The sequence below is a fragment of the Labrus mixtus genome, chromosome 17 (genome assembly GCF_963584025.1).
Source record: "Labrus mixtus chromosome 17, fLabMix1.1, whole genome shotgun sequence".
NCBI classification, from domain to species: domain Eukaryota; kingdom Metazoa; phylum Chordata; class Actinopteri; order Labriformes; family Labridae; genus Labrus; species Labrus mixtus.
The window spans coordinates 1767886-1784191 of NC_083628.1; the positions used below are offsets into that span (position 1 = coordinate 1767886).

The window sequence follows — 16306 nt, forward strand, 5'->3', positions numbered from 1 at the left end:
TTTGGTATCAATATCTAATTTCTTTATTGGTTCACACTGTAGGGCGGTAAATCTGTTTTTAAATTAAGGCCTAGAGTTTACATAATTGGGGGCATGGTTGAGATGATTGACAGGTGGCTGTTTGTCAGGTGGCTTAAGGCCTGTCTGAACTCTACTTCTTTGGCTGATTGAAAGTTGGGTGAAGATAGCTTTCCAACATGGCGGCTGCCATCGTTTGGCTTCATAACGCCTCTTCAGAAACCAATCGCCAACGTCATTGAGACTTGTTTACATGTTTAGAATAGAATAGAATAGAATAGAATAGAATAGAATTACTTTATTGATCCCAAACTTTGAAATTGTGGAAAACTGGGAAATTGTTTATATCCAATCCCTGCATGGATCCAAACAGTTCCAGGGGGAAACATGAAAACATCTTGTGAGAATCTCTGACTATTACTGCATCTCTTTAAGGGCATATTAAAATGATCAGTAAAAGCAGACAGTAGTAGTAGAGAGGTGTAATTTCATTAAAGCGTTTCATAGCCTCAGCTGATTTCTTTTTTAGTGTAACTGACCACATAATTGTTCCTCTCGGGCCTCTGTGATCTTGGAAGTACAATATGCAAATTGTCTTTGTTGGCAAAGTGTTCATTTTTTGGACCCTTATCTCTGGGAATTCTTTCACTAAAGAGAAATGAAATCACCGTTTTGTACTTTGTTCTTTTTTTTTTTGCGTCTCATGTTTTGGCTTTGATTTATCTCTTTCACTCAGCCCTTCCTTTACTCCTTTCCAGTGTTCGCTGCAGGAAGTGCATAAACCCGGAGTGCGATTTGCATTCTGTGTCGGTCCTCGAGTCCCCCCTTCGGGGGGAAGCGATAGAGAGATGCACATGCTGATGAGGAGGCAGGGACAGGACGGACTCAAATGAGCCTGATAAGCCTGTGCCTGGGGAGGACAGGAAACGGATTTGCTTAATTGGCAAATTTGTTCTACTTAGATAGCGGCGACCACTGTTGAACTACACCACACCTAACCCAGCCAAACAGGCCTCACAGCAGACAGCCTGTGGTGGGGTGAGAATCTGTCAAGGTCGCTGTGTTGACCATTAAATGGGATTGAACCTGACAATGTTTCTCCCTTTAAAAGTGGGTATAAATCTGAGAAGAGGCGATGCTTCCTCTACAAAACCAGTGAGCAAATTTAGTTTAAGAGACAACAAATAGCCTAATAACTACTTTATCTCCCATTTCTTCCAAACAGACAAGAGTGCAGATGAGTTTCAAATGTGAATTCACAGTCGATATAGAATTACATTCTACTTGACACAGATAAGGGTTTTCCTCTGCATCAAAGCAAGGGCTCCTTTTCACCCACACAAACTTAACTCTAACATACTCAAATCTTAGGCTTTGCTTGAAACTTAACAGGTTATTACAGAGTTATAGGAAATGACAGATTTCTCCTGGGAACTGAGTGGAGGCTGATAACAGATCAACTCTAGAGCAGTTTAAATGAACAACATGTCCAGAATTATTGGACTGGGGTGGCTCAACTGGGGAACTGATCCCTGATCATTGCTTTGGATACGCCCCTGGACATGAAGAATAAACACTGAAAAATAAACACCATGTAAGGGATTCTTCATTTTCAATTTCAATCAGTAATCATGAATTCTATTTTTTATATTATTGGATATTTTGACATCTTGCCTTAAATCTTTAACCTGTAACAGACTATGAATTTATTCTGCCGCTTATTAACTCGACATCAACGCTGAACTGTGGAGCTCTGAAAGTTTTCACTGCAACCTTTCATCTCGTTTAGTGACATCTTCATTTTCAAGAGGAGAGAGAGAGAGCGAGAGAGAGATAGCCAATCGTATCAGTATGATTTACTGCGTGCAGCATCAAATGGTCAGCAGGCGGTCCGCGATCCCTGCAGCTGAGGTTCCTTTTTTTTCCCGGATAGCTCCGAGCTGTTTGAAGAACTCGAGATGAGAGAGCCAAAAGGCCTGCAGCAATCAGTGTTTACAAGCCGAGAGGTATCAACTTCAACTTTAAAAAAAAAATAAAACGGTATCAAGTCCCTCTCCAACTCTCCCTTATTCTGTAACGACCTGCGTTTACATTCATTTAAACAGGAAGTGAAAGCGGCATGAAGACGATTACAGAGCATGGCAGTAGGTTTGGTTCCATCTGATTCAATTAAAGATGATTTTCATTTACAGGCGCCGTCCTCCTCCTCCTCTCACTTCCCCCTCGTCTCTCAAGTCACGTTTGGCCTTTTCTTCCTTTTCGCAACAAGGACTCTCATGAAATCATATTAAACAAATGAGCTCTCCAAATCTGACAGCGGCATATTCTGGGAGGCGGGAGGGGGAGGGTGGCTAAACCTCTTGTTTGTGTCCTTGGGTTTTTTATCTCCACCCCATCTCTGGAAATGTTATGTTCATCGCCGAATAATTACATTTTAAGTACTTCAAATGACTTTGGACGAGCGGCTTGATGATTAATTACGCTCAGTGAGGAATACTCGGGCGCTTAATGTGAGGATAATGATTGTAAAACTCTTTTTTTTCTTTCTCCTTAAAAAGTTGTCGGGGACCTCTACCACTCAACTTTTAACCTTTCAAAGCCGGTCGCAGTTTTTCCACCCTTCTTTTAAAGAATCACAGCTATTTAGTTCAAGTGTCACTTTAAAAAGCAGCTTATATTTACAGCAGCAGTTTGTGTGTGTTCATATGAGACTTCAAACTCGCTCCGCACTAATTGGTTGGGACGCAGCCACGGTGCTTAATAAGTCATTAGTAGATATTTTCCAAAATAATATCTCACAGTGACAGCCGAGCTTTTGTGAGACTGCTATATTATGTTCCCCGGGAAGTAAAAAAAAAAGTGTCATATTCAGTGACGGTTATGTCGGAGAAGTGGTGGTCCTGTGATTGTTCTGATGGTGGGCTAATTGTTTTCACAGAACTCCTTTCATCGGGCGCTCGTTAAAATGTCCATCATCTGTACCGCTGATTTGATTTCCTTTATAGTGTTTATTGTTTCACAGTCAAACTTTCATGTTGAGATTGACTCGCCTTTCATACATTACATCATTCAGCTATCATGCGTTTTTTTAAATATTTTTTTTAAATACAGATTCTATAACTGAATTAAAAAAGATAATTAGCTCAGAATTATGAAGTTTCTCGGTGCTTGTAACACCGGCTCTCTCGGTTTCACTCCGTGGGGATTCAGTGTTTTCAACAACGTCCTGATTGTCTCTCGAGTGAGTCTCCACATGTAGTCAGTCTGAATGCATGTTAATGCTCGTCATATCAGTGAAGCGTCTTATCGGCACAGCTCATCCTGACAGATAAGAGAGGGGGTTTGCATCCGTACTGCAAAGATCTAAGCTGCCCGCTGGTCTCTAAATGACCTGAAACCTTTTCAGAAACTGCATGTGTGAAGGCAGACTTTTCCACCCTCCATTTCTCTGGACTTTTTCCTGCAAGTAATATTCAGGAACATTCCCTGTGAGTGAGTGTGCAGGGCTGCTGAAGTGTGTTTAATGTGCTTGTTCTTTGTGCACGTAATGAAGCTGCATCATCCTCTTCTCTGCTCAACAGTATGTTCTCTACCACTCATTCATTGACCCTGTAACTTTGGGAAATACTGCAAAGCACAAACGCCTAAAAATGTCACATTGCATAGGTTGAGAACATTACACTGCGACTCCGCCCCCTGGGACAATCCCCCTGTCCCATCTGGTGGGAGCTCTTTTCCCATCTGCACTCCTGAAAATATCTAGAGAATTTCAGTAGCTAGCAGAAGTAGCGGACCGAGCAACAGAGTCCGCTATACGACGCTATAATGTGATTATTTGTCTTTATATCAATGCTACTTGTAGTTCAACAGAATCACAACAACAGGATATAAACATCACTTCCCCCCCTCCCCTCCTGATAATATCCTTCTGCGTTCTCACATCAGCTCACTCAGACTTCCTGCAGAAAAAAAATACTAGGGGTCAAGCAAGAGAAACTCTGGGTAGAGTCAGTGTTTGCGTTCACACATGCAGCTCTTCCGGCAAATATCAGGAGTTTTCTGCAAGTGAGAAAGCACTAAGGTGAAAATCTCCTGCAGTGAGGGAACATTCATGAAAAAGCACCTTGGGAGGATTCCAGTGGCAGGCTGTTCTGAACTGTCCTTAAAAATGTTCAGGAGTGCATGTGTAAAAAAAAAAGTGCTTTTAGTGGTTTAATAACAGCTGGGCTCGACATCAGCCCCTCTGTGACTCATAACGGGAGTAATGGGGATAGATAATGGACAATAGAGTGAAAGAGCAAACATAACAACAACAAAAAAAAGAATTTGTAATATCCGTTTGGCTTTAAGAAAAAAAAGTGATTATCATGCTGGACTCAAAGCCATTAAAGACACAACATAAACTAAAAATAATCTGCATCATGAAGTCTATAAAAAGGGAAGCGGCGTGTAAAGATTTGGCCATCTTGACTCTTGTCACCAATAAAGCTAAGCTGTTTTACTATGATACCCCCTCTGTGGAGAGGGTCTTACAGCGTGCACAGATTATTGCCTCTATCACTGCTGGGACAGATAATACGGCATTCTCTCACTTTCATTAACATCCCACACAAGCAAGCAGAGTAAACTCCCGGGTGGCTTAGTCACAGCGAGGCACGGATAAAGTTCTTCCCTCTCTCTCTCGCAGTTAGTGTTGCCTCCGAGAACATGAAGAGAGCAGCGACATAAGGGGATTTGGAGCTGTAAAGTCGGCCGTGCGGCGTTTATGTCTTTAAAAACAACGTGCACAAAAGTTGGAAGTGGTTTTTTCCATTTGCATCCTGTCAAGTGCATTTCTTCCACAACAGAGCTATTAATTTTCATCAGGACGCGTTGCAAATTGCGGGAATGTGAAAAGATTCAAAAGAAACGTCAGGACTGAAATAAATATGCCTGAGAATACAAATAGAGTTCAAGAGATCATATGAACGGTGACCTCAATTCCTTTGACTCAAACTCGACTGAGCTTCTGCTTCAAATTTCACAGCGTTGCTTTTTAAAATGAGGGCTTTAACATCTCAGCAATGACTTTAGCAATAGAAAGAGAAAAGTGGAGCCTCATTCCAAAACTCTAGATCTGAGTTTTCTTTTTTTTTTCTCCATCCCTCATGAAAGTCATCGCAGAGCGAGCCGGATTTGTCCCTGCATTATTTACTATTTGCCATTCTCTTTGTTAGCTTGAGCCCCCATTAATGAATGCATGAAGAGTTGCCTATTTGATGACCACAATGCATGGGGGAGCCTCGTGGTACACCGATGCTCCATTTGTGTGAGCTGAATCATTCATCACACACACACACACACACACACACACACACACACACACACACACACACACACACACACGAAACACTGAAAATAGACAAAGTTTGATGTGCATTAGTGGAGCTGTGGATGGAGTGTGCGGTCATCTCAGAGGAGTCTTAAAGCAGCATGCTAGATTATTGGTAATCAGCGTAAAGTACCAAAAAATGCTTTGAGCTGGAGGATACTGATTTGTGTACATTTTAAAAACCTCAATTTAGGCTGAAAAGAGTTGAATCATTCTGTATTGACAAACAGGAGACAAGTTTACATGAGCGATCACATTAAATGTTCAATCTCTCATGCCAGACAAAGAAGAAACCTCGAGAAGATGTCAAAGAAACCTTCTAGGTCTCGCCCTCCATCTTCTTCTTCACCCCAGATTTAATACTTTCCCAGACTTTGTTGGCGCTGAAACTCCTTCATTTGTCGTAGTTTCCATCATATACCTATAGCTTGTGTTTTTTTGTTTTGTGTTGGTGTCAGATTATTTATAACATAATGGGGATAGATGCTGTTTGGAGGGGCCCCCTGGAAACTTTTGCCTCGGGCCCCAACAGACTCGCCACTGAACGTAGGAAACGTGCATGGTGACAGGTTGGCGAGCCTTTGACCCCAGGTGTGAGCTGATTGATTGACATGTGAGACAAGTCATAGTGAGAGCCTTCTCCAATCTCTACACAGCCAACTGGATAACATCCGGGTTTGAGGGAGTCGACTGTCCAACACTTTGGAAAACTAGAGCCAATCAGATGCCGGATTTTGTCTCAATTAGCGGAAATGGGGAAAAAAAAGATGAAAATGCTGTTTGGTCCTGCACAAAGTGGGACACCTGGTCACCCTGTCTGTACATGAAACTCAAAAATATATCAGGCTAGTCAGCGTTAATGGGCTCAGAGGAAAAAAGATTGCGATCCTCTTGGGTAGGCTGTCTCAAGCAATCAGTTTGTAGGCTAGCTAGCTAAAGCTAACACGTTTTTTAGAATCCACTTCCAAGGACACATGATAGCAAAATCACTCCTCATATTGGTAGACACCAAACACAACAGCTAAGAAAACACTGTGAGAACCGAGGAGCAAATGATCGACTTATTCAGCAGCCCAAAATTGGTGCACCAGAGTGCGGTGATCCATTTGGGTGCTGCATCTATTTAACAGGCTTCACGCCAAAAAACGGTGAATCTCACACGACTCCACCTGTGCTGGATATTGTTCCTTATTTTGGCGGTTTTGCAATGAATTACCAGCTTCCCGCCTATTAGTAGTATGGAACGTAATCCAAAAAAAAAGAAATCCTGTAAATGAAGCTCTAAAGTGTTTAAGATGTTAATTAAATTAATCTTTTTAGACGGTTACATTTGTTTAAATAAAATCTGTCTTTTTAAAAGGGAACAGGAGCAGTTCAAGCTTTAAATGGTTTATTGGTATTATTGCAATACTATTGTGCTTCTGTGATATCCATAAAGCAGAAAACCAACTTTAATTCCCACAATGATGTGATGCAAACATCCTGAAATACCCTTCAAGGCGTTTAAAAACATCCCAACCAGCTTCTGACTACACATCCTACAGGATAGGAATATTTCCTCCCAAAGTTCAAACTGATTCATTGCTTCACACGAGAGGTTTACTTGTTTGCCTTTCCCTCTGAGCTTTTCTGACTGGTTTAAAGTGGGCGGGGCTTAGTTGAAAAAGAAGATGTGTGTGGGTTGTGGGGTCAATGTCGATCAAATCTGGCCGAACCAAACTCCACCTACACACTGGTGATGAAGATGCAGTGGGTTAGAGGATGAATAAATACTACCTATAATGTGTGTCTTTAGGGTTATGGTTAGGATTCATTATTCTGTCATGATGAATTGAGTTATTCCATTTGAAACAAAGTTCACTGTCGGCTCTTCAACCTCATCATATTTTTCACAACACATCCAATGTGCTGGAAAGAAGCCAAGCTTATAAAAAGAAGAGACTCACTGTAAAAATAAAATAATCTGACTGTTCAGAATCGGACTAAAATGAATCCACCTGACATCAGAGTCAGAATCAGACATACTTTATAAATCCCCAGAGGGAACTACGTGGCTCTGAGGTTTACATCTGTGTGTTTATAATAGGGTTAGGGTTAGGGTTATTGAACAATGGGGCAAAAACACACAGATGATTGAAGGCGATTTTTCTACTCAGATCTTTTCAATGTGAAGCGCTTATTAAGAATAAAACACAACTGGAAAAAAAACAACTCTCTCACTCATTGACTGTTTGGATGTTATCAGTGTAACATCATCTATTGGTTTCTGGACGACCATTTAAAACCTCCAGTTTGCATCTTGGATGTTGCCATCTTGGCCCTTCGGAGCCAGAGATGACCTCTCCGTCCGCAACAACCAAACAGGAAGTGTACAAAACTGCAGATACATTTGACTGTTTGAAGACTGCAAGATGGCATTTGTTGTTAAATACCTGATAACCAAAAAATGTATATCTTTTAGCACAACTGCGGCTGACATTCTTCAGGTTGATGTGGTGACATCTTGTGACCCAGACTGTAGCCTAAAGGTTGCACAGAAGGTAGCTCCAAATGTTAGGTTTAGGGCTAAATATGATTTTTTGGAGAAGACTTGAAACTAGAGTCTGAGGCCATAACCTGGATAGAAAACATGTTTTATTAAGTATTAAGTGAGACGCTTTACCCGTAGACATGTATACAATCAGACTTCTTTTGGAAAACAGTGGAGCTCCCCCTATTGGTCATTCATGAGTATCATCCAAATATTGTAACTTCTGCTCCTAAAACAACCAAGATGGTGAAAATTCAGAACTCGAGGCGCCAAAAAGGAGAGTCACAAGCCAATATATGTAGACACGGAGGCTTCTACAATTCTACAATTCACTTATCAGACTCTTTTATCCAAAGCGACGTACATCAGAGAGTAAGAACAACACAAGCAAGGATCTAGAAAAAAGAGAACAATGTCAGTAAGAGCAAACGATCAGCTTTGAGTCTGATTGGACACACAGGTGCTGACAGGAAGTGACCAGAGGCAAAGCACAACATTGAGGGCAGTTCTTGAGAGCTCTAATCAGTATAGAAACCATCTTATAAGTCGTCGTTATCAAACAAAAACCATCGTCATTACCATCATCATCATCAATAATATGGAGACCATCATCATTAAGTTAGTAGGTATTCATGAAAGAGCTGGGTCTTTAGCTTTTTCTTAAAGGTGCAGAGGGACTCTGCAGATCACATGGAGTTTGGAAGTTCATTCCACCACCGGGGGGCGACAGAGGAGAAGAGTCTAGTCAGCGTCTTAGGACCCTGTTGTGAAGGTTGGATCAGACGCCTTTCATTGGCAGAGGGATTGTAGACCTGGACGAGAGCGTTAAAGGGTTCCTCCACGCTATGTTAGCGTCGCCTTTCAGACCTCCAGTCAGCCTCCTCTTCTAACAAACAGCTCGCTTTAACAGTAAAAAAAAAACTGTGGCCTTCCAGCATAAATTACTTATTAGTCGATGAATGCAAAGAGCTGTCAATCACTTGTGGGAGTAATAGCGGGGTTCCAAGTCCCACGCTTTGAAATGTGCCGGTAAGGCTGTCACTTTGTTTACGCTCGGTTCACGGGCTGTGTCTTTAAGTAAATGCAAAGCTTCAGATGCTCGGGCACACCGGCTTTGATATTGACACATCTGCCTACTGAGCCTCCCCATGAAGGCACACAACATCAGAGCACAGCAACAACACACACACACACACACACACACACACACACACACACACACACACACACACACACACACACACACACACACACACACACACACACACACACACACACACACACACACACACACCACTCAACAGGACTGTCCGTGAGAGCCTCATTTTATATTCATAGTAAAAATTAAAATGGCTATGGCAGGCTCTCTCTTTTACACACACACACACACACACACACACACACACACACACACACACACACACACACACACACACACAAACACTCAGAGGAGGGGAAGGGGGAATGATAGTGAGAGTGAAATGAATACATGACATCTAAATAAGTCATAGCTGTGCAGCCTTTTACCAGCAAACAGAGCACAGTGCGATGCACATGGATGGATATTACCCCCCTGGTTTAGAGATGCTCGCTCTAACGGGGACAAAAGGAGCCAGAGAAACTAAACAAATGGCATGTTTTGCTCAGCAACAGCAGCTCCACCCTTCATCCTTCATTATTCTTAATATGACCATGTTTTTCTCTCCTGAACAACATGTACCGGGAAATTCTACAACAACTGGCTCTTATGACTAAGCTCCGGTGTCTCCTCCGTTGGGGAGAGCGAACAACACTCATGACTCCAACAGACCGGCTGCTGCAAACCAATCATTTTGAGAAAAACAGGTACATGAGCTAACAAGCCAGGCATGATAAGCACAGACACAAATACCTGCTAATAAGCCTTTACATATAAAATAATAAAAAAATATTTTTACACTCTCCAAGAAACCTGCAGCAAAGACATGTTTGACAGCCTGTTGATACAAAGAGGACAGATACCTGCCTGATGTTTGCTTAAACAGTTCAAAGTCTAAATTAGTTGCTGTAACACCGCGCTAACAGCTGTTGCTATGGCAATATTAAACCTCAGTACTACTGTATAATGTTGCAAAGTTTATTGTTAGGTCTAATAAAGTGACTCACTTTTGGAGCCAGGCTCAAGTGGCCACTTGAGGAACTGCAGTTTTTTGCCACTTCCACATTGGTTTCATTTCTCTTCCCGTTATTTCAGCAGATATGAACCTAGTCGATAAGACCGTTTTGGTCTCTATTGCACATTTTTTGCATAAATAGGGGCGCAGTGGTAGGAGCATAAGGCCCACCTCAGCTCCCCCTATGTGCCTTTTTCCAGACCACGTGTGTCGGGACCCACAGTTGGGTTGCAGGGCTGTTTTTAGTGGGAAAAACCCAGTGTCATACCAGTTTGTCAAGTGCTTCTGTAATCATGTTTTTTTTGTTCAGTTTATTGCTTCCATCAGATGTTTTGCATCGTCTGAGCTACGAAACATTTGATGGAGGCTGCAAACTGCACAAGTTATCATTAAATAAATCTGAAAAATATCAGAAATTTGGGCATCTCCAATATGCGTCAACCGCCATTGTTGGGCTTCACAACGCCTCGATGTGTTTTATATAAAATGTCACCACCTATAATTTTAAGAATGAGCTATCTAGACACAAAATGTTTATTTGGACAAGGCAATAAACATTTTAAACATTGTTGCATTTTAAGATGGGGCTTGATGGGAATTCACTCACTTTTGGAGCCAGCCTCGAGTGGCCGCTTGAAGAACTGCAAGTTTTGACACTTTCACACATTGGCTTTATTTCCCATGTGACATGTGACATGCAATAATAAAATAAAATCAATCAAACAGCATTGTATTTTTCTTGAGCATAAAAGGCCCACAATGCCGGTCCAGTGTAGTGCTTAAGCTGTAATGCAGCTGCGTGCCACTAGATGGGGGTGCAGCTCTACTGCCCAGATGTAAACCAGCACAGTGGGAGGATGGCATCTCGTAGGTGCAGCGCAGTTTGGCAGTATTTTGTTTAAGAAAATGGAGGTTAAATTGTATGTGAGCTGTGTCAGGTAAACTGATACAACCACTCGACCAGAGGAATGTGTAACTACATTCAGCACAGGCATGTGGACGTCAACCTGCAAGGAGGATTGAAGGCGGGCCCCAATTAGCAAACCCATAAGACAACGTTTACCCGCAGAGGCTTTGATCCTTTAATCAACAGGGAAATTGTAGCTATAGGAACATCCCTAATCAAGACCAGACATGCGACTGTCTCTTGCAGGCAACACAGGTTAAAATATTAGTTTGTTTGAAGTGCAAGCAGCCCCTCACCTCAGCCACTGGCACTCCCTCTGGGGGACGGCAGTGCAACACGATCATGCCGTTCAGAGGAACCTCGGTGCCTTGGGGGTCCTGCTCAAAGTTCTTCCTCAGGTCTGGGGAAGAAAGTAAACAAGGCTGCGTTAAAGAACAACCACGACAGCATGAAAGAGCATGAAAGATATTTGTTTCATGTCTGACCTTCTCTCCCTCACTCACACATACATGAAGAAAAATGATGCTGCTTTGAAGAGGAATAACCTTTTCAGGGACAATAAGGTCAGTGAGCTATATCAAAGTGACATTGAGGTGCTTACAGGCGATCCGCACGGTCGCCTTGCGGCTCTTGGAGGTTCCCAGGTGGCTCCAGGCGACACACAGGCACCAGTAGTCCTCAGGGCCGTGAAAGTCCTCCACCTGCTGACGGGAGACGTTGATCATCACCTCGCGGATCTTCAGCCCTGCAGGACAAGATGGGAGATTTGTGGGATTAGCTTTCATTACATCAGAGAGGTGATTAATCAAAGAGATGGAGATTTGTGTGGGGGGCAGCGTGATGAGTGAAATTTGAATCTGATAAGATTATCAGCAGTAAACAGATCTGCCAGGTTTGCCAGGAGGCGGAGGAGGAGAAGAAGGAAAAAAAAAAGAGCGGGCCGGTCAAGTCAAATTAATTTCAGGGAGATTCTGTTCAGAAAATAGAAACGGTACAGTATAGGGGGAAAGACTCCTCCGATATGACATGTTGCAGTTTTTAAATGTCATCATGATCTCATCACATCGGCCTGTGGCCAGTGCTGTAAATATCCCTGAGATATTCCAACAGGATTCATCCACTCAGCGGGGAATTTAATATATTGCAGCGGCAGCCATTTTCCTCTTGATGTCAAGCTGAGGTCAGGATATTCAGCGCTGGTAAATGTTATCCTGCTTCGTTCCACCCTTTAAAGTTTTATAAATGTGGAAACCGGATCATTTCACAACTTCTGCGTCAAACATCTGGAGGGAATTTGGGCCATTTTCATTAGTAATCAAACACTTCTCATCAAAAAACAATGTTAGTGCGGAATAATGTTTTTTCTTATTTATGAAAGGTACAATATGTAAAAATGTTTGACAATTTTTACATTCAAATATCTAAATTTATTAAAAATTGGCTTAACCTATGTTATATATCTTTTTTGTTGCCTACTTACATCACCTCAAATATTTCCAAAAGTTATCAAAGTCAGAGGAATCTGTTATTTCATACTTGTAACGGGACGTGTGTTATCCCAGCAGCCGCCATGACACACACAAAATGTTTATCGTTGCCGTGGAAACACCGGATGTTACGTCAAATACCGCTGCATGAGGAAGTGTGAGCTGCTCCTGAAAGCTGCCGTTCTGTTGCTGTGATAAAAACATCATGTAGATTATACTCAGATACATCAGCTCGTCTGTAAACATATTCTCTTCTTCAGGTCGTTTTCACCCGGTCGTCATGACTACGGTCAACATGGAGTAGCAGAGAGCGAGGAATCACTCCCATGATTCCCCGCCAGCCTCGTCATCTTTTGTTATTGTTTTGATTGAGAGCCCCCTGGTGGCTGATTTTACAAACTGTGCCTTTAAGTAAACAAAGGAACATTTTCTGCCGCTTGTATCCACCATCTCATTCTTTCTGTCACTATCCAACGCTCATGACCGTATAAGTTAGGGTTGAAACGAAGATTCATCCGGTAAATCAAAAGCTTTGCCATTAAAATAATCTTTTTGTTACTAGAGACAACAAGTTGCAAGTGACAAGTGACGAGAGGACGCTGTTAGTTACTGAAATCTCTCTTATACTTTTATCCAAAAATCATACGGCTGTCCGCCCAAATGTAAATACTGATATCTATAATTACGGCCTTTGTATAAACTTCAGTTTTGACGAAAGATGGGCGAGTGATGCAACATGTGGGTTGTTCCTAAAAACATGCACAAAGAGGGGGCCTCTTTCAGAGTGTGTGGAACATAATCCATTTCCACACAAGTGACACTAAATGCTCTGCAGTGGAGGCATTAACGGAGAGGAGGAACACATCAGCCCGTTCTCTTTTCACAGAGAGCGAGAGAGGGCGAGAGAGAGGGAGAGAGAGAGAGAGAGAGAGAGGATTCATATCTTTGAAATGTTTCAAGAGGCTGTAATTTAAGAATGAAAAGAGAAGCCAAACAATGCAATTAAGTGATGCATGTGAACACGGACGCAATTTCTATGACAATAACATCATATCTTCTTTTTTTTTTTTCCTGGACTTTAACTTGATGTCACCCAGGTCATCCGCTCATTATCATCTCTGTATTGTCTCTCATAACGAGCGAGGCGGTGAGCCCCCGACGCTTTCCGAGACGACTGATGGGATTTTTTTTTTAAAAAGCCACGGCGTTTTGCCCGACAAAAGATGACAGGCTCGGACCATTAATGTATGATAGGTGGCTTTATTGGTGGGAAATGTTGGGAAATTGCTGCTTTCAACTAATAATATATGCCCATCAGTCTGGCATGGCGGGTGCCTGAATTCAGCCGGCGAACTTAAAATGGATTTATTAAAAATATAAACACAGAGTTATTAACCACACATTTTTTGGTTGTCGAGTCTTCAAACTCGTCGCTCCCCCGCAGCATGCAATTAAAACATGCACAGAGGGGTGTAATGGATAGGGACAAAGACAAACAGCCACCCCTTCAATTTAAACTAGTATTACTGGAGCCAATGGGTACAATTAGGAGTGTAGGTAGTGCGGATTAAACAGCAAAAGATAAACAGCAGTGAGTCTAAGAGAGGATACAAGAGCATGAGCACAAACAGCTTAACGAGGCACACAGAGCATTACATTATTACAGCAAATAACTTTACTTTGTTTATATGAAGAAGCAGATCTCTCCTAACTTCTGAATGTCTGCAAGAGGGTTATAAAGTGGGGACTGCTGTCATGTAGCATCCATTACTGTCAACGTTTGATTGAGTCTCGGTCTTGCTTCATGACCCAGAGGTCCTGTAAAACAGAGTCTTTGTGGAGGTTCAGTTCTCTGTAAAAAGTAAAATAATGTTTCATGGCGGCGCCCCCCCCGATGTTAAAGGGAGTAGCAGCCGAATTCAACTTCTAACCGCTCTAACTAGTGGCCAGACTTCCCCTCCGTTCATCGCAAACTGAAGCCAGTTCAGTTCCACTTTTTAATCAGAAGACGGAGTCAAACTTGCAGAATTTTATCCTCACTTCTCCTCAGCAAAGTTTTGAGGAAGAAATGCACCGAATCAGAAACCGTTAAAAATAAAAATAAATGTAAGAAACAAATTATGCTTGGCTTCCTGGGGTTGCCGTTGGTAACAGCGAGGGTGATTAAAAGCTGCAGCAGCTTAAGTCGATAAATAATTGGTCCATGCGCACACCTACACCATCGCCATGCACTCTTTTGTTTTTAACTGAAACTGGAACTTCTCCGTCTTTCTGTTACTCCCTGAAACAATCACAACTGATCAGCCGGTTTAAAAAAAAAAAAAGGTCCTAAAGTTACTTTTTCATCTTTTGTTTCTGAAGATGCATTTTTGGAAATAATCTCAGTTGGTGTTACCCTGAGAGACAAAAACATTAACTGAGGCTGCTTCACAGTAAAGTTAGGTTTAAAGACTTTGGTCACACTTTAAATTAAGGTCACAGTAATCACCGTTAACTAGCTGCTTCTTAGCATGCTAATTAGTAGCTTACTGGTCATACATATGTCGTCACTATGAAACACTTGTGAGTATCTTATTCTACATGACCATCATCTGTAGCTAACAGGTCATTAACTGAGAGTTTGTCCTCCTGATTCCTGCTCATTGATAGTGAGTTAGAAAGTTGTTGAACATGAATTATGATCTTAATTTGATTATGAGTGTGTGTTTAAATTCATTTATATTGTGTTGTGTAGGGGCGCTGGTGACCCAGTGGTTAGAGCGCGCCCCATGTACGGAGGATGTAGTCCTCCAAGCGGGCGGCCCAGGTTCAAATCCCACCTGTGGCTTCTTTCCCGCATGTCATTCTCCACTCTCTCTCTCTCTCTCCCTGATTTTCAACTTTATCCACTGTCCTCTCTCCAATAAAGGCACAAAACGCCTAAAAATAAATCTTAAAAAAATGGTGTTGTGTTGCATCGTATCGTATCATGAAGTGTCATATCATAGCATTTCGTATGGTATGTTGTGTTGTATCATGTTATATATCGTTGTATTGTATCATTCTATTGTATTGTGTTGTATCTTTTTCGTATTCTATCATATCCTATCGTAGTGTTAAATGTATGGTATAGTATCCTCATATAGTGTGGTTTTCATGTTATTGAGTGTTGTATACTTTCCACTTTTTACCCAAAGGCCAAACTATAAGAGTTAGAGACAAGAGGTAGAATTTAGCTAAAGCTCTAAACTCTCTGTGCAGCACATCATGTTTCATGTTTTGCATTCAAACTGTTAAAGTGCAAAGTCTCTATTCAGTTCAGTTCAGTGGATATGGATAAAAAATGTATTGTAATTACTCATTATATCACAGGAAAACAGAGTAAAAAAAAAAATGTATGGATGCATGTCCACTCAGGGCTTCCGTAGCTTTCTACAGAGATGTATGTGCTGTAAAAACTGATTTCTGCTGCAGCGTCTGTATTATTTGTGTGTTTTCAATGGCCTGATGTTTGTGACAAATCCTGAAAAGAGTCAGAAAACGTTTCAATCTGTTCGTGGCTCTTTGTCCGCTGAGTACTTCTTCCTCGTTGTTTAAAACTCGGCTGCGTTGAACACAAAGAGCCGAACTTCACACACTCTGCGTACTCGTCGTGATGTGTTGACAGTTTTGCCCCCCTCGTTTGGAGTATCATCTCTTGTTTTTATTTTCCTGTAGTTAAATCTGCCTCAGCCTCTCTTAATCAGGCTTGTGATTAAGTCTCTAATTTGCAGCGTTGGAACGAAGGAGAGGCTTGAGCGTGCGTGTGTGTGTGTGTGTGTGTGTGTGTGTGTGTGTGTTTGTACTGTTCATAATATCAGT

The 16306-nt window shown here is 41.9% G+C and overlaps 1 protein-coding gene across 2 annotated transcripts in view; it reads right to left on the reverse strand.

The window, feature by feature from the left end:
- unc5da (unc-5 netrin receptor Da) overlaps positions 1-16306 on the reverse strand; it is a 236046-nt gene that overhangs the window by 62296 nt on the left and 157444 nt on the right. For both annotated transcript variants that reach the window (XM_061060918.1, XM_061060917.1), the window contains exons 3-4: positions 11581-11724; positions 11276-11379 (exon numbers count right to left, since the gene is read on the reverse strand). In XM_061060918.1, the coding sequence (XP_060916901.1) occupies positions 11276-11379; positions 11581-11724 (248 nt within the window). The remainder of the gene's footprint in view (positions 1-11275; positions 11380-11580; positions 11725-16306) is intronic.